The following is a 23,846-nucleotide window of genomic DNA, read 5'->3' as shown; positions in this document are numbered from 1 at the left end:
TTTTTAGTTTATATTCTACTGATAGATGGATTGATAGGTATGTAGACAGATGATAGGTTGATATGGATATAAAATACTTAAGATATCTTCAATATTCCTGTGTTATATATTACCACCTTTTCCCTCAATTTGAATATTATACTATTAGTAAATAATTGTGGATAATGTATATACTGTTGATATTTAATATACATGCTGACATATTCTAATCCTATGGATTACATTGTCTATAATGCACTGTACTATAAAATAGCATATATTGTAACACATATACCATAGTTTACATTTGTTTCTACTATTCCATTAAGCTATAAAACATATAAGATATGTAACATAGTAACAAATTTTAACATAATTCAGTAGTTGACTATATAATATGAAATATAATGTGGTATGTTTAATATTGTTAAATACTGGAACCAAACTAATATATAAGCAGGCCAAGAAATATAACTTGAGGTAATATATAATTATGTACTGATACTGAAGACTACTTCAACAGTAAAACAGAGAGTTTCCCTGTCCTTTTCAGTGTTCTCACAGCCTGCTCATGCCTAAGCATATCAAGGAACACATTTAACAATTTGATCTTGGTCCTTAAAGTTTCAGCCAGTATTCAATGATATCAACGGAGGTCATGATCACCAGTGATGACCCAATAGAAATGGTCCCAGATCCAAGTCCTGGATGACCTGGCTGGCTAACTCTTTCAGCAATACCCCCTATTCCATTAGTCTCCTAAAAGTGTCATTCTGTATTCTGTGCACTTAAGAGTTAATTTATTAAAACTCTGATATTCTAAAACCATTAATTAAAATTCTGCTATAGTTTTATTAGTTTAGTTTTATTTTGGCATGGCAATTATTTAATATCCTTTATAGATAAGCACAGGTGAATGGAAAAATTACAATGTTTCAAACTTTAAAAACTGCGCTCTCTCCCTCTCTCTCTCTCTCTCTCTCTCTCTCTCTCTCTCTCTCTCTCTCTCTCTCTCTCACACACACACACACACACACACACACGAAATTACCCTATGACAAAGGGATAATGTCACCTCCAAACACCAGAGGCTATCAAGTAAAGAGCAAGTACGGATTACCTATTCTCAAGTTATTGGTCAGCAGGGTGTCATAGACTTCCCTAACATTACAGGCTATTGCTGGATCTGTCAGTTACTGCACAGAAAGTACTGAAAAGATCATATTGCTAAGGATACTGTGTGCTTGAGTCATAGGACATGGAGAAATCAAGATGATCCCTACCTGGACTCTTTGTCCCTGCTAGCCAGCTTTCATAGTGCAAGAAGATGGTATGCACGCTCCTGGAGGAAAAGACGCCAAGCATCTTACCTGACTGAACCTCACAACCTACAACTATGACTGGCCTGACAAGATATACACACTGGTATAGTAGTGGCATGTAGGTTATGGAAGTAACCAACCACTTCCTTATTGGATTTAAAGCCTGCTCTACACAGCAGAAGCCATGCCTGATATGATCAACCAAGCCAAAACCCTGATGCTGGCTAGGGCATAGACCCTGAGTGAAGGCTAATAGTCTCCTAAATATATATAATAACAGTCAACTGCCCCATAAATTTATACATTTATACCCACAGATAGTGTGTCTTTCAATCTTTATAAGAGAAGCTTCTTTTCTATTAGATGGTGATTAAGACAGAGAACAAAAACTGGACAATGTGTAGAAAGTGAGAAACTGTGGAGTTCTCCGGTTTAAATGAGACATCTATCTCGTGCCCTCTTCCCACAAGGCTCTCTCTCTCAGAAGAGAGAACACAATGATTCTAAAGCATGAGAGACTGGATGTCTGTAGGGAAAGAGTATTTGCCAGACACGATACCACTCTCGCACACATGGACTTGTAGAAGTTGTCACTGCATGTGAAAGGCTTGCACATGATCAAGCCAGCCACAGTCCCAGCCCGGACTGGGGAGGAGCTCACAAAGGCCTACTACAGTTTCAGGGGCTACTGTCAGTTGTCGCTCCGGGAGAAGGGATGGTCTTTTTCTTTAGGGACATGGCCTCTGAGATGGTTCCAGAGCAAGGCATGTATAGTCAACACTAACTAGAATCAATGTGTTAAAAAAAAAAACATGAAGTTAAGAGGGAAAGTGGTGAGTGGATAGATAAAATAATTAGAGAGAAGGGAATAATGTGTAGATTTGATCAAAATATATTATATGCATATGTGAAATCTTCAATAATAAAGCAGTTATCAAAAAGAATGTAAGCTCTTATAAGTGTCTCTAGGGTGGCATGCCATAAATACATGAATCAAAAATGATATCTTGGATTGAAAGTGAAGAGATGTGGACGTTTTTACACACATTTTCTTATGCACTTTGATAAAAACTTAAGCTAAAACAGGCCCAAGTCAATTCTGAAAGGGAGATAGTCTAGAGAAGGTAGATCATAAGAACGGTTGGCCGTGTAGATTATTATCTGAAATGGCATTGTAACGGTGAACAGGCAAATCTCATCACCAAAGCCATAACGTATGGCAGATCACATCCGTCCTTACAACGTTTTGCACCAGCACTTTTGAAATGCACATCATGAGCTGGAGAGATGGCTCAGAGGTTAAGATCACTATCTGCTCTTCCGAAGGTCCTGAGTTCAATTCCCAGCAGCCACATGGTGGCTCACAACCACCTGTAATGAGATCTGGTGTCTTCTTGTGGTGGGCAGGCACACGTGTGGGCAGGATACTGTATAAATAATAAATAAATCTTTAAAAAAAAGAAAGAAATGCACATCATTCTCTCTAACTCTCACTCTTCTCCTACAACTGTCTTTTTACAGACTTGTTTGAATTTACAGTGTGCTTATATACATGCTTGCCAGAGAGGAGCGTACTTACAGAATCTCAGGGTCCTCACTCTGGGTCTTTTAAAATACTTATCTATGAAAATAGTTATCTAAAAGTAACCGTTATGTGTTGAGAAGACTTTCCGGATGCCACACAGCATGCAAGAGGATAGGAAATACACTGTGGAGGCTGATGGCAAGACATTAGGCACTTTTATTCTCTCTTTTGATTTCTTAATCTCTGCAAACTAAAATTTGACTTCTTTTGGCCACTAGAAATGGTATTTTCAGATGTTAAATATTTCTTTTGTAAGATAGTAAAGATAATTTGTCTGAAGAGAGGGCTAGGAAATCATGCATTCTTTAAGTAGGTTTTTAGATTACACTGTGAGATAGACCCAGAAGTGCATAAAGACAGTGAAATTCTATTTGCAGTGTCAATGTTTCAATATTTTATGAAATTAGCAAAGCTTTATTGTATTTTCTGCCTGAGTACTCAATTGAATAAAAGCCATAATAAATAAGCATTCAAAGGCAGAATTTTGTGAGGGGGCAAAGTAAATTAGAAACCGTAATATAATCACACTCATATATATTTTATGAACTTCATGCATTCTGTATTTGAAAGTTTGTCAAGATAGGCTGGGGTTTTAAAATATAGATTAACATTGAAAGTTTTAATATTTTTCTCTGTTTACATACTTATTTCTTTACACATATAGTTATAAAAAATTCTGCCGAAAGCAGTTGGCAAGAAATTTTCTTCCATTATAATAGCTGAAGAGTATAGAGAATTGGAGAATGCATCTTAAGTTAGGGAGACAATATTGCTTTTCCTAACTTTGGGGCTTATTTTTTTTTTTATTTTGAGACTCTTTTTCCATTTCCATTTATACATATCAGTTTGGAAGAATGAACCGAAATTAGCTTTGACAGACTTGAGATTTTTAGGAAAAGCAATAAACGAGAGAAATGAAGCAGATTTCCCTTTCCACTTTGCTAAAATTTCATAGATACAAAATTATGGGACCTTCCCTTGTAGCCTGGCAGTAAACTGAACACAATTACTTATGAGTTGGACACATTGCCCTGTGATGCCCAGATGTCCACAGATGGGCTTGGCATGCCAGCAAGATCTTTGAGTTAGTTTAGCTTTGGCTACATATTCAAAATGTGCTGATAATTAAGCTTTAATAGTTTGTGAAGTTTCACAGGGGAAAAAAATGTGGTTTTTTTTCAGCTTGGCTGAGATTCACAAAAGAAAGGCACACCAGGCCAGACGGCCAACATCAAGGTTCTTATTGTCATGGGTGATCAGCTGGTGCTCTCTGTTTTTCCCATTGGTCACCCATGGGAAGCCCCCTACGAGCAGCTTCCCAGAGACTCACACAGTGGGAATTTAACACTTGTACAGTTTTTATTGTTTTCGGTCGGCATTTTCAGTCATCTTTGGTTATTGAAATGAGAGCCCCTGTTGAAAATATGCCTTTTAGATGTGGCCCTTCTGCCACCCCATGTTCCCTTTCCGCCTTGCCCCTGAGGAAATGGACGTCAGTGAAATATAACCACAAACCACAAAATTAGAATCCTAGGCCAGCAAACCAAGCATCCAAAGCCAGCACACTGTCAAGTCAGATGGCGCCTCAGCAAGCTTTACGCAAGTGCCTCTTGCTATGCCCGTCATTTCCTAGCCTCCTTCTCCTTTATGTAATAAGGATTTTCACAGCCTTGATTGCATTTACAGTAAACTGCTATAAAATCTAACGGCTGCAGGGAAGGTTGGTAGACATGATACTACCTTCCCCACCACGGCCACTGCTAATGCAAATGGAATATTTGCTAAATTCTACTTTAACTTTTTTTCATTCCACCAGCATATAACTCCAGTGGTATAGTAATTCACCAATTTAAGTGATGAAGCCAGCATTTAGAAAACAGAAATAATTTGTCTATAGTTACACAATTAGTAAGGGCAATTGAGACTTCAAACTCAGGCCTATGTGCCCTTAAAAACTATAGTTTTGCCAATCCATCTGTCTGCATGTCCAAAGAAATGTCTGAGGTGCTAAATCATCTCTCTCTCTCTCTCTCTCTCTCTCTCTCTCTCTCTCTCTCTCTCTCTCTCTCTCTCTCTCTCTTTAGCTTGATAATACTGAGTTTGATTCAGTTAACCTTTATTAAATAATTACTATGGGTCCAGTGCTACTTTAGGCACCAGTGATTCTGAAGTTTCTATGACTCATTTTCTCTTCTGTCAAAGCAAGTGCTATAGTCATTTTATATGTTAGGTGACTTTTATCTTTGTATCAGATCTTTGTTCCACGTCAGAAAGTAAATGTCTATGCACAAATAATGAGATGAGTATGGGCCTATCTTTCTAGAACAATGGTTCTCAACCTTCCTAATGATGCAGCTCTTTAATACAGCTCCTCGTGTTGTGGTGACCCCCAGCCATAAAACTATTTTGTTGCTATTTCGTACCTGTAACTTTGCTACAATTCTGGCTCATAATGTAAATAAATATTTGATATGTACACTATTTGATATGTGACCCACCCCAAAGGGTTTGTGACCCACATGTTGAGCACTACTGATGTAGAAGAATTAGAAAATTATTTCTTTATAGCAGATGGCCAGCACAGGCTCCATGTGGGGCCCCTAGTAAGGGGAGCAGGAGCTGTCTCTGCTGCCTGCTTTTCAATCACTTCCCTCCTGGTGGGGCTGCCTCACCAGGCCACGGAGTGGGGGGGTGGGGGGAAAGGATGTGTTCAGTCCTGATGTGACTTGATGAGCTGGGGTAGGTTGGTGGGGGGCTCTCTTTCTCTGAGGAACAGGGGAGGGAATAGGGGAAGAGGAAGGGATGGGGGGGCCAGGAGGAGAGAAAGGATGGGGATGCAATCAGAATGTAAAGTGAATAAATACATTAATTAATTAAAAATCATTTCTTTAAGCCAGTGAGTAAGTTGGGATGAAATAAATGATCAGAGATGCCTCATGTTCTTAGATTGTCTCCAGTGAAACCTGACCTTGCAGGCAGTAACTGTCAGTACAATTGTTAACATTGTAATTAAGAACCTGACCGCTTAAGTAAGTCAGACATCCAATAAAATAATCCTGAAATAAGAACAGGTTTCCTTTTTTGTTCTTAGTGCAAAAGAAAGAACAGTGTACAGTTTTCTGTGTTCTTATCTGATGTCCCTTTAAGTATCCTGTCTGAATTAAATGCCACTATTATAACATGACGGCTACCATCAGCAAGGGTGAGAAAAGGTGTTGGGAGTTTTGAAACATTTACTTAAATTTACTCCTTTTATTTTGAAATATCTCACTAGGTATTTTGTTTATATTTTTAAATTAGGATAGTCTTCTCAGAATTGTTTGATATTGCCTAGGATGTTAAGTCATATAGAACTGTGTGATTATATGATTAACTTTGGAAGATGGAGAAATGAATTATTGCAGCTTAGTATTCCTTTAATAGGAAATGGCATCATGATCAGTTTTAATATGACATTAAAAACATATCCTACTTACGATTTTAATGGAGACATCTTCAGCTTTCCACTGTGTGTAATTGCATCAGGGTGAGGCCATGCCTACTTGTGCAGGCTTTTAGTTACTGGTTGTGATATGTGGTTTTAGAATTATATATTCAATATTTATTTTTTCACCACCCCACTTCCCAATTTTCGTCTGCTTAGTTTCTATTGTATGTTGTTATTTTTACATTTGTCTTATTTCATTAATGACTGAACCAAAACTTTTAAAAATGTGATTTTTCTGCATACTGTTTGAACCTTAGTTCTTATGAATAGTCGATGAAGCTGAGTGTTCGTATGTGTGTGTGAGACCCCCAGCTTATGACGTTGTAACCTATATCTAATTCAATTTTCTTAAGCAAACTAGGAAAAGCACTATCTTTCATTATTTTAGGATCTTCATTAGTTCCCAACATTTTCAGGAGAGAATTGTCGTCCCACTTATCTCTATCTGTCAAGCTAGCAAAGCTGACAGAAAGCTGAGAGGAGAATCCTCAGCTGAGTAAGATCAAATTGCCCCACCAGTATGTCTGTGGGAGATTGTCTTGGTTGCTAACTGATTCAGATAGGTCCAGCCCACTGTGGGCAGCACCATTCCCTGGGCAGGTTGTTCTGGGCTATATAAGTAAGCGCAAGCCTCCAAGGAAGCCCAAAAGCAGTATTCCTCCATGGTTTCTGCTGTACTTCCTTAGCATAGAGTGGATTCCTCATCATTAGACCTCTGCTGCACTCTACGAAGATTGAATAGGAACCATTTAATAGCTGGAGGTCTAAATATGGAAAAATACATCAAGAATACTTTGGAAAGGGAACACAAAATATTATTAACCAAGATTTATAAAGTCAATGAAATTGGCTTGCTTTCATGTGCTCTGTTGTTGTGATGTTCTTCATGGAAAGAACTCTTAGAAGCTAATGAATTGCACATTCATCATGCAGTCTGAAATGTGTGGTATATAAGTTCAGTATCTGTAAATATCATGATTGCTGGAATAGTAAGCATGCAATAGACATGTGATTCATCCCTGTTTAAAAAAAAAACTATCTGACTAACAACTCAAGAAAAGACAAACTTATCTTGTTCCTCTTGTACTTTATTCAAAGTCAGGCTTCCTGGAGGCCTAGGAATCAGAATGTATTAGAAAGTAAACATTCTTTGAACGTGTTACTAACAAGATTATATTTTATATTATTTATAAATATGTTATAACAAGCTTCCATCTTAGCGTGTGTGTGTGTGTGTGTGTGTGTGTGTGTGTGTGTGTGTGTTCATATCAAATTATTGGTCGTATAGAAACCAAAGAGTATAAGATTATGAAATAACCTCTCATGCCTCCAAGTCTCTCTGTAAAACCTATCTCACAGCCTGATGAGAAGGCTGGGCCACAAAGAAGTTAAATAGAGTCAGCAAAGAAGTGGCAGGGGAGGACTGTTGAGTCAGGGATTCTGACTCCCGAGTCACTGCAGTGCCGCGCCTGTCAGGTAACTTGGGAGTTAGAAATTTGATTTTTAAGGGAGCTGCAATGAACACGATGCTTTAGGAACACAAGAAATCAACCAGCATGTTTCCTGTTTATTGCACTAGCCTGAATTCGCTGAGGCCTACTGTGTAACTGACAGTTTGCAAGTCTGGGGTCAGCATCATAAAAGTTTTGGCAGCAAGAACATGTAATGAAAACTTCTTTCTGCTTATAATGACATCATCAGTGTGTGTGTGTATGTGTGTGTTGTTGTTGTTGTTTGAAATTATGTTTTGTTTTGTTCTGTAAAACAGCCTTATACATCCATAGATAACCCAAAGTTGGAGAAAAGATTATAAAATAGACCTTTCCCAAGGTAAACCCTTTATTTTACAGAAGATAAAATTAAGTGATGAGAAGAAAATACCCAGACTGAAAATATATTTACAAATCATATTTAGCAATAGATGTCTCCCTCAAATGTATGGAGAACTTCAGTAACTCAATGGTAAAACAAACAAGCAGACTAATTAAAACTGTCAGTCAAATTGCAAAGGTCCTTCACCAAACAAGATGTTCTAATGGAAGAGGCATGCATTAGAAGACATTGAAGACCGTAAGCCATCAGGAAGGCACAGGTCTCATTTACAGTGTAGTGTGCTATCACTGTGCCCATAAGAAGACAGTAAAAGAAGAGCAACAAAGCATCAGGTCATATAGCAAGTGCTGGTGTGGACAAAGAGTAACTAGGCTTTCTACTCATCTCCTCATGATGAGGCAAAATGTCCCAAGGCACTGGAACAGTTTCTTGATCCCTTGTAAATTGACACTCAGCATTTTCCCCTTAATTGTTTACCCAAGGGAAATGAAAATTTGTATTCATGCTAAAAAAAAAAAAAACAATACAAAACAAAACAAAAAAACCTGTTCAGCAGCAGCTTTATTCATAATCATAGAAACCAAAATATAACCCAAATGTCTTTCAGCAGGGAAGTGGGTAAACAAAATACACTCCATCCATAACACAGCCAGCCCCACTCAGCAGCTAGAGGGATGAATTATTGATAGGGTTCCAGAGCAGATGAACCCGTGCGCACTTGGCTAAGCACAAGGAGTAGGACCTCAGGGGTGCAGGCTGCATAATTTTATTTGCATGGCATTCTCAGGGCATAAGGAAAACTTTAGGGACAGAAAACAGATCAATTATTGCCAAGGGTTAGGACTGGGAAAGTAGAGCTTTGTGTGTGTGTGTGTGTGTGTGTGTGTGTGTGTGTGTGTGTGTGTTTGTGTGTGCATGTGTGTGTGTGTTTTGACAGAATTGCTCATATCAGGGTCTATGAAATGATACACCTTCTAAAACATATATGATCTATATAATGCAAAAAGTGAATTTATGTGTAACAGTCTAAAAAGTTATGGGTGGTCGTAAATAATAGGGGTAGAAGCAAACTTACACATACTTTCTGGAATAATCCTCATGAAGTTCAGACCCCTTGAGCTTATTTTTCCCCATTTTTGGATTGTTCATAGGAAAGCAATCAATGGCGTGGTCAGGAATGTTCTTTGCCATTGGTGTTATTTAGAGGAATTGAAAACCTCTTGATTGTGCAATTAAATTGTGATGCATTTCCTATGTATGGGCACCTAATTATGTTCCTGAAGGTTAATTACAGAAGGGGTGATTATTCATCACTGACATGGTATCAGTTTACTCTATTGACTTGTCTGGTCTAACTTAAAAGGATTGATTTTTCAGTATTAAAATAAAAAAGCCTATCAGGACCTGAGTGCTTTCTAGGGGAACCCTCTTACTGAAACTAGCTGAATCCTTCCACAGAGCTTGCTAACTAGCTATTACTCATGTTTTCAAAATAACTGCATCTCTCCTGCTAGTCTCCCACCTAGGACAAAATTGGGATGAATATCTTTGGCCCAAATCATTTCTCTATTTGAAGTGCCCATTTTTTCTCATTTTCACCCATAATAAAAAAAGTCACATTATATATAAATCGTACTTTGCAATTTTCTAAGTATTATTTCGTATTAGCTCTCTGATCTATCACCAACCCAAGTAATATAAGTAGGGTGACAGTCAGGCCCTCTCTGCATTTATTGCACATGCTTAGGGCCTGAAGAAATTTAAGTTTTCAAGGTCACATTTTGGTGGATGTCCAAGACAATCTGACTAGATGTCATTCCTCCTCTCTAAATGGTACATGTTTGTAATGCAAGAGTTTGAGATGGAGGAAAAGGAGAATCAGGAGTTCAAGGCTATCTCTAGGCATGTGAGTTTGGGTTCTATGAGATCCTGTCTCAAAAACTGAACACACACACACACACACACACACACACACACACACACACACACACATACACACACACATACAAACACTAAATAAACAAACAAATAAGCCTATTACTTTATATTGCACTGCATATTTAAAATTAACATTTTAATTAATATAATAATACCCCTACCCCTGTCCCTCCAACATTGCACTGTTTCACTGTTTCTTTCTTTGAAGACTGACTTATTGTATCCTAGAAGATGAATATTTGTCCTTTTACTTTTCTTACTTAGGCAACTTAAATTGTTCAGTTAAAAAAATAAAAACCCCTGGAGACACTTGGCTTCCACATCAACAAGGTATGAACCATCCCAAGTGCTTTCCTGTGCCTTTTGGATGATGTAGTCCTTGTGTTAAGCCATCTACTGTGTCTAGAAAAAGTAGGGTACTTTTTGTTTTGTTGAGATGGGACATCACTGTGGAACCCACAGTAGCATCGAGCTCCTTTCATAGCCAACGCTGGCCTTGAAATCAAGATCCTACTGTCTTAGCTGCTTGTGCACCAGAGTTACAGAGGTGTGCTACAACACTTGCCTCTGGTTAAGAGGTTTGGTGATTTGATGTAGTTATTGAAAAAAGGGGGGGTGCAAGCTCTTATCGCAGATATAATAATAAGGGAAAAGGAGGCTCGAATAAGCCTGTGAACTAGACTAGTCGAGCTCACTCGAATAACAAAGAGGGCTGTAGGTCTCAGAATGTCAGTAAAACCCAGGACCTTCACTGTCTGGTTCCTTGCATCAGGGGAGACTAGCCGAGGGAAGACAGAAAATGCTTCCTGGCTATTCTGTGTGTGGAGTGAGCAGTGACGAAATGCAGGCACGGAGCTATAGGATTGCCTAAAACAAAAAACAAGGGCAGAGTGTTTATGTACAATACAGACTTGAACTGGCAGCTGCTCACCCTCTGTGAAATAGGGAGCCTCGAGCCCCTGCCTGCTGACCGGTCAGCGAACAGGAAGTTGCTTAGTTTGGATGTGGCTATGTATGAAGTATGCAGACAGGAAATCTGCCACTGTCGCAGGACGCAAGGCAGCAGCCGTGGCTGCAGGTGTGCTTCCAAGCCAAACCAAGAAGCTAGGTTTGACAGAAATAGTTCATCTAGAGGCCTTGTGAATCTCTCTACAAAGTCCAACATCAGCACTTACACATTTCTTTGACACTTACAAAGACCAAAAGAAGTAGGGATTAAATTTTTTTTCCCATAATAAGTCTTCATTCACTCTAAAAAGATTTTGTTTTGCCACATGGTTCTAAGTGACACTGGATCTGAATCTGAATGACACACTGACCACATTGGGAGGTGTGAGATCAATGACAGATTTTTTTTTTATTTTGTAAAACTTGTTTATTTTCTTTATAATGAAGTCATAGTGTGAACTTTTTAACATTTACACACACATAAAAAACAGTGCTTATTGCCTCCTGGAATATGTCACTAGAAGCCAGGAAACAGATGTTCCAGCACCAGGACACCACATCACAGAAGAATTGTGCTGTTCCCAGACTTTGAGAGCTTCTCCCACCAAAGACAAAAACCTGATAAAGCGTTTATGTGGCCATGTTGTGGTGACTGACTCCCACTAGACTTAGCTTGCCTGTGATGCAAGAAGGCACAGACAGTGTCCTGAAAGAAAAGAAAAGACATGAATTCCAAAACAGAGAGCACGGAAGACAATGGAGTGTCCTGTCTCGGACACGAATTTTAGATCTTGGTTTTCCAGTCTCAAACTCCCGCTCTCTTACTGAACTTGGAATTCGCACTCAGACAGTTATTAAACTTTGTCCAAAAGTAGAGGTTATCACACACAAAGCGAGCCTAGTAAAGGTCTTGTCTTGTAGAACTCTTTCAAACGCTGGAGATCTCCTGTCTTTATTTTTAAATGATGTGTGCATGCATAGTATGGGGAGGGATATGTGTGTGTGGGGGGGGGGGGTATGAACATGAGGCTAGTGTTATAAGATGCTCCCTTGGAGCTGGAGTTACAGATGGTTGTGAGTCACCTCCTTTGGATGCTGGGAACGGAACATAGCTCCATTCCTCTGCAAGAGCCGTGCAAGCCCTTAGCACATGGACCTTTAGCTCATGGACCCTTAGCACAGTTCTCCTGCTGTGAATTTTAAATGCCTGTTGCCTGTGTTCTGTTGTTCCCTGGGGGCTGGCATCTACTAAGCACCATGCATGTGGTTTTTATTTTCCTTAAGACCTGGGGGTGGGGGCAGCTGATTACATTAGATACAGTGTTGGGGGCAGTCTACATGACTAAAGGGCTGGCTGCTGTCTTGACAGTATTATAAGCATCAGGGCTGCTGCTCAGGCAGAAGGCTTCTAAGGGGCATCTTGCCTGTGTCAGGGATAAATTTTAGCACTTCCTGGCCTCTGTAAAAACATTTACCTTGAAAATATGTTTTGCTTGTCTATTACCATTCCTTACCTGAAATACTACCATTGTAGTAATTCTTTGGAGGCATTGTCTGAACTCATTGTAGACTTCGCTTTGTCTTTTTTTCTCTAAATATCAGTGATTAGAGCTTCATTGCTTTTCCTTTTGCGAACATCCTCACATCTTTCCCATGATTTTTGTGCTGTACTTCGCATTGTATATTGTACTGTTTGAATGGCTGTCTATAATTTCCCAATGAGCTCTGCTTTACACTTCTACCTCTAATCGTTTTCTTTTTTTATTGTCTTACCTTTTCTATTTTTGAAATGATGTTCCTGCCCACCCGTGCTATGTGGACCAGGTAATTGAAGCATCTCCCTTGATGGGCCAAGTCTCTCCTGTACTCATTTAACTAATGGCCTAACAATGAGTTTTACAGACCCTCATCCCCATGGCTGCTTGTCAGCTGAAAGAACGGAAAGAAAAAGATACTCATTGGATATAAGCCAGGAGACAACACATCAGAATGGATAAAACCATAGCCTGCGATGTCTTACAGATCTGATTATAGGCTTAGCTTAGACACTGGGTGCAAAATTGTAAAAATCAAGTTTTTAAGCTGGGTGTGGTGGCACTCGCCTATAATCCCAGCACTCAGGGACACAGAGGCAGGGAGATCTCTGTGAGTTCTAGGCCAGCCTGGTCTACAAAGTGAGTCAAAGACAGCCAAGGCTACACAGAGAAACCCTGTCTCAAAACAAAACAAAACAAAACAAAACAAAAAACAAACAAAAAAACAAAGAAAGAAAGAAAGAAGGAAAGAAAGAAAGAAAGGAAATTAAAATTTAGACATCTCTATGCTTTGGGTATTACAATAGTAACAACTAAACTAATGATGTTAATGTGGATAGTCAATAAAGTGTCATTGCTAATAGGAATGGTTAGCTTAACTCACTATAAACTTCTCTAAATGTTAGTTCTATTGCTATGGCCACACAGCTTTTGACACTGTCATTATTACTATTACTATTATGGTTTCTTTGTTCCTCTCCCTGTGTATGTCAACTAGGCACACACATGTAAGTGCTAACTTCTGACATAAGCGAGCAGAAGCAGCAGTCACATTGCTGACGATATTAGACTGTCACAGATGTGATCTGCTTCTCCCGTGGAGCTTTGGCTCCATATTTTATTGCGTTGAAATAAAAGCATGTCCTTATTTGCTTAGGATCACTGTCTAGAAGTGCACAGAGGCTACTTGCATTTCAGGAGGTAACATTTATGTTTAAAGTATAGAATTAAACAGAGATGTATCCCACTTAATTTGTTCTGGAAAGTCTGCTGATAGCTTTCTCCACTGTTGGCAAGCATTTAATCAGCATTTATTGGCATTCTTTTCTGAGATTTAAATAGGTCATAAAATTTTATGACATGTAGAGTATTTTTGATAATGGCTTCAATATTTTCTATAGATGGTACAGTAGCATACAGGTAGAAATATCAATAAAGCAACTAGTGAGCATCGTTTCTGGAAAAGTATGCCATTTAGCATAGACATAATAACCAAATGCCTGTCTGTGTTTCAAATCGTACTGCATATTTTATGTGGATATTCCATGCTTTTTTTCCATGCTTTTTTTTTCCTTTTCCTTTATTGATTTAAACACTTGTAATTTAGGTTACGGAACTAAGAATTTTGTGTTATGTTGTTTATTTGTTTATTATTATAAAAGGGGGCAATAGAACCATGACACAGGAATTTGAGCAGAGCAGATGAAAGTGTTAAATATATTCTTCTTATAGAAAAAAGGCCAATTTCTGATAACTATTCTAGTCTTAAATTTAGAATAGTTCCTTGCTAGGTGGCCACGGAGAACCTGTGGTAAACTATTTGCAGTTTGCCATTAGCTACTATATACACTGGAGCTAGAAAAACAAAAGTTCTTAATTATCATCTAATGCTGAATCCAGGTGGATATCTGCAATCCAGGCTTCTCAGAGAACTGAAGCAAGAGGCTCTCAAGTTAGAACCTAGGCTGGGCAACTGAGCGAGGATTTGCACCAAAAAAATAATTAAAAATAAAATAAGTCAGTGGTGTCATTCAATGGCAGTGTACTGAGAAACAGACAAGAAGAACAACCCTTGATTATATTGATATATCTGGGAGGCATTTTTTTTTAATAATCTAAATGCTATTACTTAGTTTCCAGGTAAAGGGACAACAGAGAGATTACTGGAAACTTGCCTTAACTTTGAAGTGATGAATGTATTTTTAATGTTATATACCAGGTGGTAAGTTTAGAATAGTTAACTTTATATAATTTCACCATATTGGTTATGTTTTAATTATTAGATGAGATCAGAAGAGTCCCATGCTCCCAGTACATCTGTAAGTCTACTCCGAGGTGGCAATCTAGCCTTGTTTGTTCAGCATTGATTCCAGGAGTTTGGTGAAAGCTGGGAGTAATTTTGTATTCCCCTTTGGAAGACGGATTCAGTTTTGCTATAATGTACCTGTGTTTTTTACTATGGTGTTAAATTTTCAGAGCTTGTGAATGAATAATCACCATTAATGGGTTAGCTTCTCTTCCATAGGTTGCTGTGTTTCCCTCTCAGGCCTGGAATCACTTGATCTCATTGATCCATCCAAAAGAAAATTTAAAAAAAAAGAACTTGGATTTTTCTCTCTCTGTGGCTTAATATACACACAAACCTAGGTGGGGTGAGGTTTTTAGGCTCAGATGCTTTAATGGGATTTTGAAGGATTTGTTAGTTAATCAACAGGTTAGGTGATTATAAGTATTTCTGCCATTTGTGTGAGCCAACATAGCCACTGATTCATACCCAGTAGAATCAGAAAAGTAGTATGTTCCATGATTACAACACAAAAGCTGAGATTTATCAATGAAAAGGCTTTCCATCTAGTGGTTGGTATGTGTGTCCATGCATGTGTTGCTTGTTAACCTATTTGCAAATAGTGCCTTATAAGTTCCCTTCCTATTATGAGCCTGCCGTGTGTTATATTACTTTAGATGTGTGATGTCTAAGTAACCCTTCGTCCTTGGGCTCTCCTGCAAACGTGATGTTCTTGCTTCATTCTTACAATGAGATAACAGAAAAGAAATGGTGCTAAGTAGTCTTCTTTAAGAGGGCAAATGCTGGTAGCTACAATAAACTTACAACCCTCACCTGACTAGCTGGGACCCACTGCTGCTCGAATGCCCCTTATTCTTTTCTTTAGTGAGATTTCTTATGCAAAAAGACATGTGGGATTTGCAGGAGCTGCTTTTGGCTATCAGTTTGATTTCCTTAAAGCCACTCTGATCTATTTGTTCATAGATCTGCATTAGGCTGCAAGGACAAGCTGCCTGAGCGTTGCTGGGTCTATTGTCATAGCGCTGCGCCAGCAATAGACGTATCCGTTCATGACACCGCTTTGTTTCAGAAAGGGCTTGAGGCGTGGAAGTCAATGCTGAGAGGTATGAGTGTGGGATGCCTAGAAAGGAGGTAAAAGTTGGGTCATGAGAAGGTGACCCGACTGAGAGCTTAAAGAAGGCAGGTAAATAAAAACTCATTTCTACAATTTCATTACCCATTAGAACTCAATGTCAAATAACACCCCCAGTGTGTGGGTTTTCATCTCAGAGGATGATCAGTATGGTCTGCCTTCCACATAACTTTACTTTCCTGACTCTGTGCCTTTAGGACTGTCCCCCTTGCCTGGGGCATCCTTCCTTTCTTGTCACTGAGCTCAGCCTGTCTCTACTTCATCTAAAAGCATGCTGTGGTACTTACTAATTCCAACAGGTGCTCTGTCATGAATCTCCATGGTGTTTTCTGTCTGTGTCATCTATCTGCTACTTTTAGATTCACTTTAATTTCGTATGTCTGTGTGTATGTGGACCGTGGTGACTGTAGAAGTTTATGACACTGAGCCTGTGTTCTCATTCCACTAGAGACACTGGAAATAGTTTTAACTCCTTAAATAATAGGCAATTTTATAATTCTCTTTTTAAAATGTTTTTAAAGACTATTTTTAAAGATTATTATTATGTATACAGCTCTCTATTTGCCATGTATGCCCAGACATCAGAAGAGGGCATCAGATTCCTTTATAGATGGACATGAACCACCATATGGTTGCTGGGAATTGAAATCAGGACCTTTGGAAGAACAGGCAATGCTCTTAACCACTGAGCCATCTCTCCAGCCCCAATTTTATAATTCTTTAATACAAGGTTTTCTTAAAGTATAGTAAAAAAAAAAAAGGACTCTATTTGTTTTAGAGAGACATTCCTTAACAGGTGGTTGTATGACCATTGATGAGCTGTTGTGGGAAGACCCTACACACCTTTTTTTTTTTTCCTGAGAAAAATTTGGTGTTTGCTCATATTGTCAATATCCTGTTAGATTAGTCAGTTCTAAGAGCGTGTCCCATGTTTAACCCAGTACATCCCAGCACACTGTCTACCTCTTCTGCTCCTAAGTTTTCTATGAGTATTCCTTATCCCTGGAAATGTCTTTTTCAGACCATTATTACTTTAGAAAGCTTTGTGTTAAAATTTTACTAATCATATCCTCAAGAGTGGGAATTAAATTTTGATTAGATGTAGGATGCTTTTTTTTTTCTCCTGGCCTGCTGGCTTCCATGTGTGGAAATGAACTGCCCCTAGCTGACTTCCTGTGGGGGGGGGCGGGGGGGTACCCTGTGTGGACTCAACCTGAAAACAGATTGAGGCTGAAAGGAGAATGATTGGATCCCAGCTTCCGGCTTGATTATCTGCCGGAATCTCTATTACTTCTCATAATATGCTTGAAAAATTTTATTTGTACCTCAAGGGCAATGAGCCTGGCCTCATTTACAAATATGAATGCAGATATTCACCACGCACTGTCTTCTCCTTCAGGCAGGCTTGCTGTCAGCTTGTCTTATTTACTTCCTCGGAAAAAGAATATCCATCTCCAGGGGATTAACTGGAATGTGGATAACGGGATACTGGAAGCTCAGGAATCAGGAGGGTTAGCTGTGATTCCCAACTGTTCCCCCGGTGACCACGAGCCACTTTTCCACTCTGACCCTCAGACTCTGTATCCGTGAGCTGGGGCAGAGCATTCTGACCCCCGCAAGCTTCTCCTAAGTGTGCATGAAAACATGTATAATGTATGCAAAATAAGCAATCTGCATCGAGGAGGCGCTCAATAAATACTCATCTCCTTGGCAGTTACTTTCGTGTGTCAGGTTGATCCCGACAGGAAATCTCCAAACTGTAAAGTACTCAGACAAAACTGCCTGTATTATATAGCTGTCACCCCACATTTTATGTTGTTATCTCAAATAATGAATGCTGCCTTTATTCTTCGTGTCCTCTTTTATGAGGGGACTGTGAATGGACGGGGGGGGGGAAGGGGGAGAGAGAATGGAATTACTGTATCTAAGGAATTCGTCATGATAAACAATCCCCAAAGTGCTTTATTTTTCAAGACACCATTGTTATCTTTTGAGATATGAAAAGTAACTTAGAAATGATCCCCTCTGTTTTACCCATCTGCTCATTGTTAAGCACGACCCTGCCTTATTTCAGAACTTACAAAAAAATTGTAGCAGGATCTGATATCAAAAGATTGTAAACGGCTTTTATGGATGCGCACTAAAGGCCCTTTGTCAATAGAAATGCTGGCAATCTCTGATATTTGGTTTGTTTGTACTGTGGTTTCAGGTACAGTTATTGTTTATCTGGAAGTTGCTCAGATTATTATCAAATGTATTAGAAAGGACCTAAGCTTGGCTTTCAACTGTTGTCAATATAGTGTGCAATTTCAGCCTTGGGCTTTTCCATTGTAGTTAGGTTTATTTATTCCTTTGTGCAAAGAAGACAAAAATCACGTGATAATCTTTGCTAGACAGTAAGTATTCAGAGGCAAACACACTGGAAAGATAGCTATGCTGATGAGATTCTCCTTATTGGGGTAGATTGTGATGGCTGGCATCAGTCGTGAGCTTCAGAGCACCTGGTCTCCACTTTGAAGATGGATGAACACTCGATCCATATGTCTGCCATTAACATGTCAGTCATACTTAGTTCCAGCCATCCGTGGCTAAAATCATTTCTAGAAGAAGCCAATGTTGTCTTTATGGAGGATGACAAATGAGAATTTGGCCATATTATCTACCTTTTTAAATATCACATTACTTCTTGGCATAGCTTTCTTGACATAAGCATTATGGATAATTGACAGTAACTCCATATTTGTACTTTATGGTTTAGACACCCACTGAAGGCTTCCAAGACAAAGTGGGATTATAGAGAAACCAATGGACCAGTGCATTCCTTGGGCTGACCTCGGGTTTTCATAGCTGAGCAACCGTCTCTGACTGTTTCATTACAGGAGAGGAAGTATCAGGAAGTCTCTGCCCAATGCCTTCTCCTCCTGAGCGGACAGCTTGTGAAATTCCCTGCCGAATGGACTGTGTGCTGAGCGAGTGGACGGTGTGGTCCTCCTGCTCCCAATCCTGTTCAAATAAAAACTCGGATGGGAAACAAACCAGGTCACGGTCTATCCTGGCGTTGGCTGGAGAAGGTGAGTAACAGAGCCATTGCTTCAGCCATAAATTTATATATATATATATATATATATATATATATATATATATATCAGAGGCATCCTTTCCCTGCAGGTAGATAGATTTAGATGATATCTCCGTTCTTTCAATGTGCATTAACCATTTCATTTCCACACATTCTTTCTTTTCTGTGAGTCCTCTATACTTTATCTATGCTGAGCTCATTTTTCGACATAAGTCGATTTAGTTCAAATGCTCATATGGTCCAGTCTAATGAGTGAGATGTTCTTTTTATTCTACTTATTTTTTTTAACATAAAAAAGATTTATTTGGAAGTAATGGCAGTAAATAGCTTTAATATGTATAAAGTGGTTACTGTTTAGATGATAGTGCCATTATGTTTCCTTTAAAGCTATAGTCTATTTTTTAATTTTATTAATTTTTTCAGATTACAACTCAATTGTTATCCCATCACTTGTATCCTTCCATTCCTCCCTCCCTTCTGCTTTCACCCTATTCCCCTCTCCTAGGTCTGTGACCGAGGGGACCTCCTCCCTCACTATATGGTCATAGGCTATCAAGTCTCATCTTGGTAGCCTGCTTATTCTTTCTTTGAGTGCCACCAGGCCTCCCCACCAAGGGGAGGTGGTCAAATATGTGGCACCAGAGTTCATTTCAGAGTCAGTCCCCGCTCTCCACATAACTGTGGAGAATGTCCTTTCCATTGGGTAGATCAGAGTAAGGGTTTGATGTTTACTATTGTATTGTCCTTGGTTAGTGCAATAGTTTGAGAAGACTCCCCGGGGCCCTGATCCACCCATCATGATGCTCTTTTTGTAGGTTTCTAGGACCCTCTGAGTCCTTCTATTTCCCCATCTCCTATATTTCTCTTACCTAGAGTCTCAGTAGGATGTCCTCACATCTATCCCAATTATTCTACTTCTTAGAGAAGGAAGCAAAGTATGGTCACACATTCAGGCTCAGTTACCTTGTACAATTGGGAGCATAATTGGATATGTCTAGCATAAAGAGCTCCAAAGCAGGAATTAAGAGACCTGGCATTTCCACCAAGATCTGTCAATAGTATCTGTGAGGTACTGATCTCTGTCCTGGTTTCCTTTTCCAGAACGCCCAGTGCCAGGGGCCAGGGAGGGACCATGAAAGCAATGAAAATAGCTTTGTAGAAGGTAAAGGGAGCTGTGGTGATGTAAGGAGTAACTTCAGAGCAAATTAGGGGAACAGCAGCTCCCGTCATTCCATGCAATGGACACCATCCCTAGATACACATTTATTCTCCTCTTGTCCTCCCTGGGCTTCCTCTTTCTTTGGCTCCATTAGAACAGCCTGACAGTGGGACCCCAGCTGTGAGCAGTGTCTTAACCAAGATATCAGTACTGTGATCATGAGAAATAGGGCCAAGGTCATCGTAAAGGAAGAATTGTGTTATCTTAAAGTGCAACTGCTTTGATATATCCTGGCTTTGATATTTCTAGAATGAGGCAGGGGGGAGGTGGAGGGGCAAGGATTAGTACTAATTAGAATAAAATTAACAAGAGGCTATGCATCTGAGCTGTTTGTCCCACTGGACAAAGCACTGTGGTACAGTGTGGGTAAGTCCTTTGGGGACATACCACTTTGTACACTGTAATAAAACTGTAAAAGGAGAGTGATGAGGTTTGGTTATCAGATTCAGCCATGGGTGTAAAGGTGGACATCTGCCTGATCTCCTTGCCAGGGCGTCATCAGTTGTCAGAACTATTTTAGGGTTTAAGATGAGCTTTCTCTTGCCAGATGTTAACAAATGCCTCTGAATTGCTCAAATGGCAGTAAAATGGCACTCAGAGAAACATATCTTCCTTAAGAAGGAAAATTTTGAATAGCATTTATTTTACATCATGTTACTCCAAGGTTATAGCCTATTCCATATGTCACTGTTTAACATATGTATTGCATGCATTTGTCACAATGTCACTCCAAGATCCTGGGCTAGTCTATCTCACTTGTTAGCTTATGCAAACATAATAATATCAAAGGAAAAGCTGATTTCTTTGGAGTCCGTTTCAGAGATGTGTACTCCATATGTGGATAGTAGTAAACTAAATTATTCTTGTGCTCTGCTGAACATGGACCTGCTTGCTACCTGTTAAACTGCAAGACAAGAACGTACCACTATCCTTCGGTTGTGGCACAGGACAAAAATTTCTGGTCTTAGAGTCAGAAAGATACAGTAGATTCAGTCTCCGGGTCACAGAATTAAACAAAAGCAAGACTGATAGCAGCGTGACTAATGCTTTCTTTCTCATTTAAAATGCCCACAGGTGGCAAGCCCTGCCCCAGTAGCCAGGAGCTCCAAGAGTACCGCCTATGCAATGATCATTCCTGCCCACAGCTCTACTGGGAGACGTCTGCTTGGGGTCCCTGCTCTGAAAATACTCTCGTGACTGCCCTCAATGTGACCATTGGCTGGAATGGAGAGGCGACGTGTGGAGTGGGCATTCAGACACGGAGGGTCTTCTGTATTAAGAGTCATGTGGGACAAGTAATGACCAAAAGGTACCTCCAGCCTTCTGCTGAAAAAAAGTGCATATGACCATTTTATAACTGTATATTTCAGTAGACAATGATTATCAAACAACTGATAGGCCTAGCTTGGTTCTAAAGTAACATAAAGTGTGTTGTTCTTTGAAAGTTCCATATTTAATTTTTATTTATATGTAACGTGTGGGCATGCACATAGGTGTGCAGGCCAGAAAGGGCATCAGGTCTCCTGAAGCTGCGGTTATGGTGGTTGTAGGTCACATCCTACTTGAGTTCCAGGAAGCAAACCCTGGTTCTCTTAAAGAGCGGTGCATGCTCTTAACCATCAAACCATCTCGCCAGAGCCTGTTGTTCCTGTTTCACACCCCTCTAAGATTAACACGTACCCTTCAAAGTTAAGTATATCCAATAGTATGCTGCAGAAGTGTATTTATAGCTTATGTAACAGGCAATAAAAAGAAGTAATGGTTTCCAGAAACATGAAGTAAATTTGAGCAATCAAACAAGCTTTCTGTGGCTCACCTCTGTGTCTTTGGCTCTTCTCAGCTCTTACAGAGATTAGGTCAACCTGTAGACAGGATCTGTTCTTTGAATGGTAATCTTTTACTATTGTTCAGATTCCCAGATCTCTCCTACCATGGAAATTTTGGCTTGCCTAATTTATGCAAATATTTATGTAGAGTATAGTCCTGTGTTTTTTGTGTCCTCTGTAATGAGGATAATACATTTTTAAGGTAATAGGGATGCATTGACATGGGAGCTTAGATCTAGATTGTAAAAACCATGTCAATAATTATTTTAAGTGATGACTTTAAAAAAAAAATGGCTACTGAACTCCACTAGGACAGTTTCATCTCTGGCTCTATCTCTTGCTTGGAATCTGATATAAAAGAGAGGATGTAAGGGCCTGTACTATGTTCAGAGATGAGGTAGTTGACTGATCCTCAGAAATTCCTTTGTAGCTGTGACAGAAGACCCCACTCAGGTCACAGGAGTGCTGAGTCATGGAATTATGCTGGTAGAAATCTTAGCATGTTGACATCAGCTTGTCAATTCAGGGTCCCCCTAGGAAATAAGAATTTTCAGTCTAGGAAAAAGAAAACTCTCCTTTCTCATTTCTCTAATCACATGAATTAGGTGTGCTGTAGTCAGGTGGTAAAAGCAGGAGAAAAGATTGGAGGTAATGCTCAGAGAGATGGAGAAATATTTACAGCACAAGTGTAGGCAGCATCATGCCCAGCCCTCCTCACCACACCCCTATGCTTTTAGATAATGTAGGCATATTTATTTTTCCCATCTGACAGATTCAGTTCAATGTATGTCTATTGTGGCAACTTTAACACTTGAGCGTCTTCACTCTTTGGCACCACATTGAGGGGCTGTGCCTTTCCATGCTGCTCTGAGTGAAACCATAGAAACCAAGGTCAAGGGAACAAAACTGCCTGTCCTAGGAAGAATGCTGGCAGATGTGGCCCCACCCCTGGTACTCGTGTGTCTGATGAGCTGATGGTTCTGAAGATATGATCAAAGTCAGCTGACGAGAGTCTAAGCACTGCCTAGAAGCCTTTACCTTTGTGACTTCCTGAATATAACTTTGAAGACTCGCCTTAATTGTTCTTTACTGTTGCATTCCTGACCTCCATATCGTCAGAATCCCATACTCATTTCTGGGTTTCAGGAATGAATGATAACTGTGTAGGGGAGTGATGGGGTTTGATAAGGATTAAACATACAGGACAAAAGATCCAGAGAACCTGGCTTCACCTTTTTACCTTATGCAGATAGGTGTGCACCACAACAGATGGCATCCAAAGGTACGAGCATGAAGAGCCATTTGTAACCATGACCTGTTTTACTGATGCAAGCATGCCATTGCTGCCCTAGGTCTGACTTTATAGTACTTGTGGTGTTTGAGGGTATCAACTTGCATCAGTTGCATCTTTCAACTTACTTAGTAGCCATGGTAACATGCAGACTGCATGGGTCAATGAAACAATGGTTTTCTAGACAAACTTGAACAACGCACTTCATGTCACCCAGTCCAACCAATAATATAATGGGATCCATGGCGAAATCCTATAAGAGTTTTAGTATAATTGTATTGTGTGGACATGGGATCTCTTTTTCTGGAAAGGGCTGCAACCTTATTAAATTTGGGGCCTAAATTTTCAACTTTGCCAAACCATTCAT

General features: G+C 39.5%; 1 protein-coding gene across 5 annotated transcripts in view; it reads left to right on the top strand.

The window, feature by feature from the left end:
- THSD7B (thrombospondin type 1 domain containing 7B) overlaps nucleotides 1-23,846 on the top strand; it is an 837,579-nt gene that overhangs the window by 433,862 nt on the left and 379,871 nt on the right. For all 5 annotated transcript variants that reach the window (XM_084778453.1, XM_084778450.1, XM_084778452.1 and 2 more), the window contains 2 exons: nucleotides 18,944-19,135; nucleotides 21,437-21,671. In XM_084778453.1, coding sequence (XP_084634579.1) covers nucleotides 18,944-19,135; nucleotides 21,437-21,671 — 427 coding nt within the window. The remainder of the gene's footprint in view (nucleotides 1-18,943; nucleotides 19,136-21,436; nucleotides 21,672-23,846) is intronic.

The sequence above is a fragment of the Acomys minous genome, assembly GCF_964271855.1.
Source record: "Acomys minous genome assembly, chromosome: 1".
NCBI classification, from domain to species: Eukaryota; Metazoa; Chordata; class Mammalia; order Rodentia; family Muridae; genus Acomys; species Acomys minous.
Note: the sequence above shows the minus strand (reverse complement) of the source record. Positions and strands in the feature narration are given on the sequence as shown.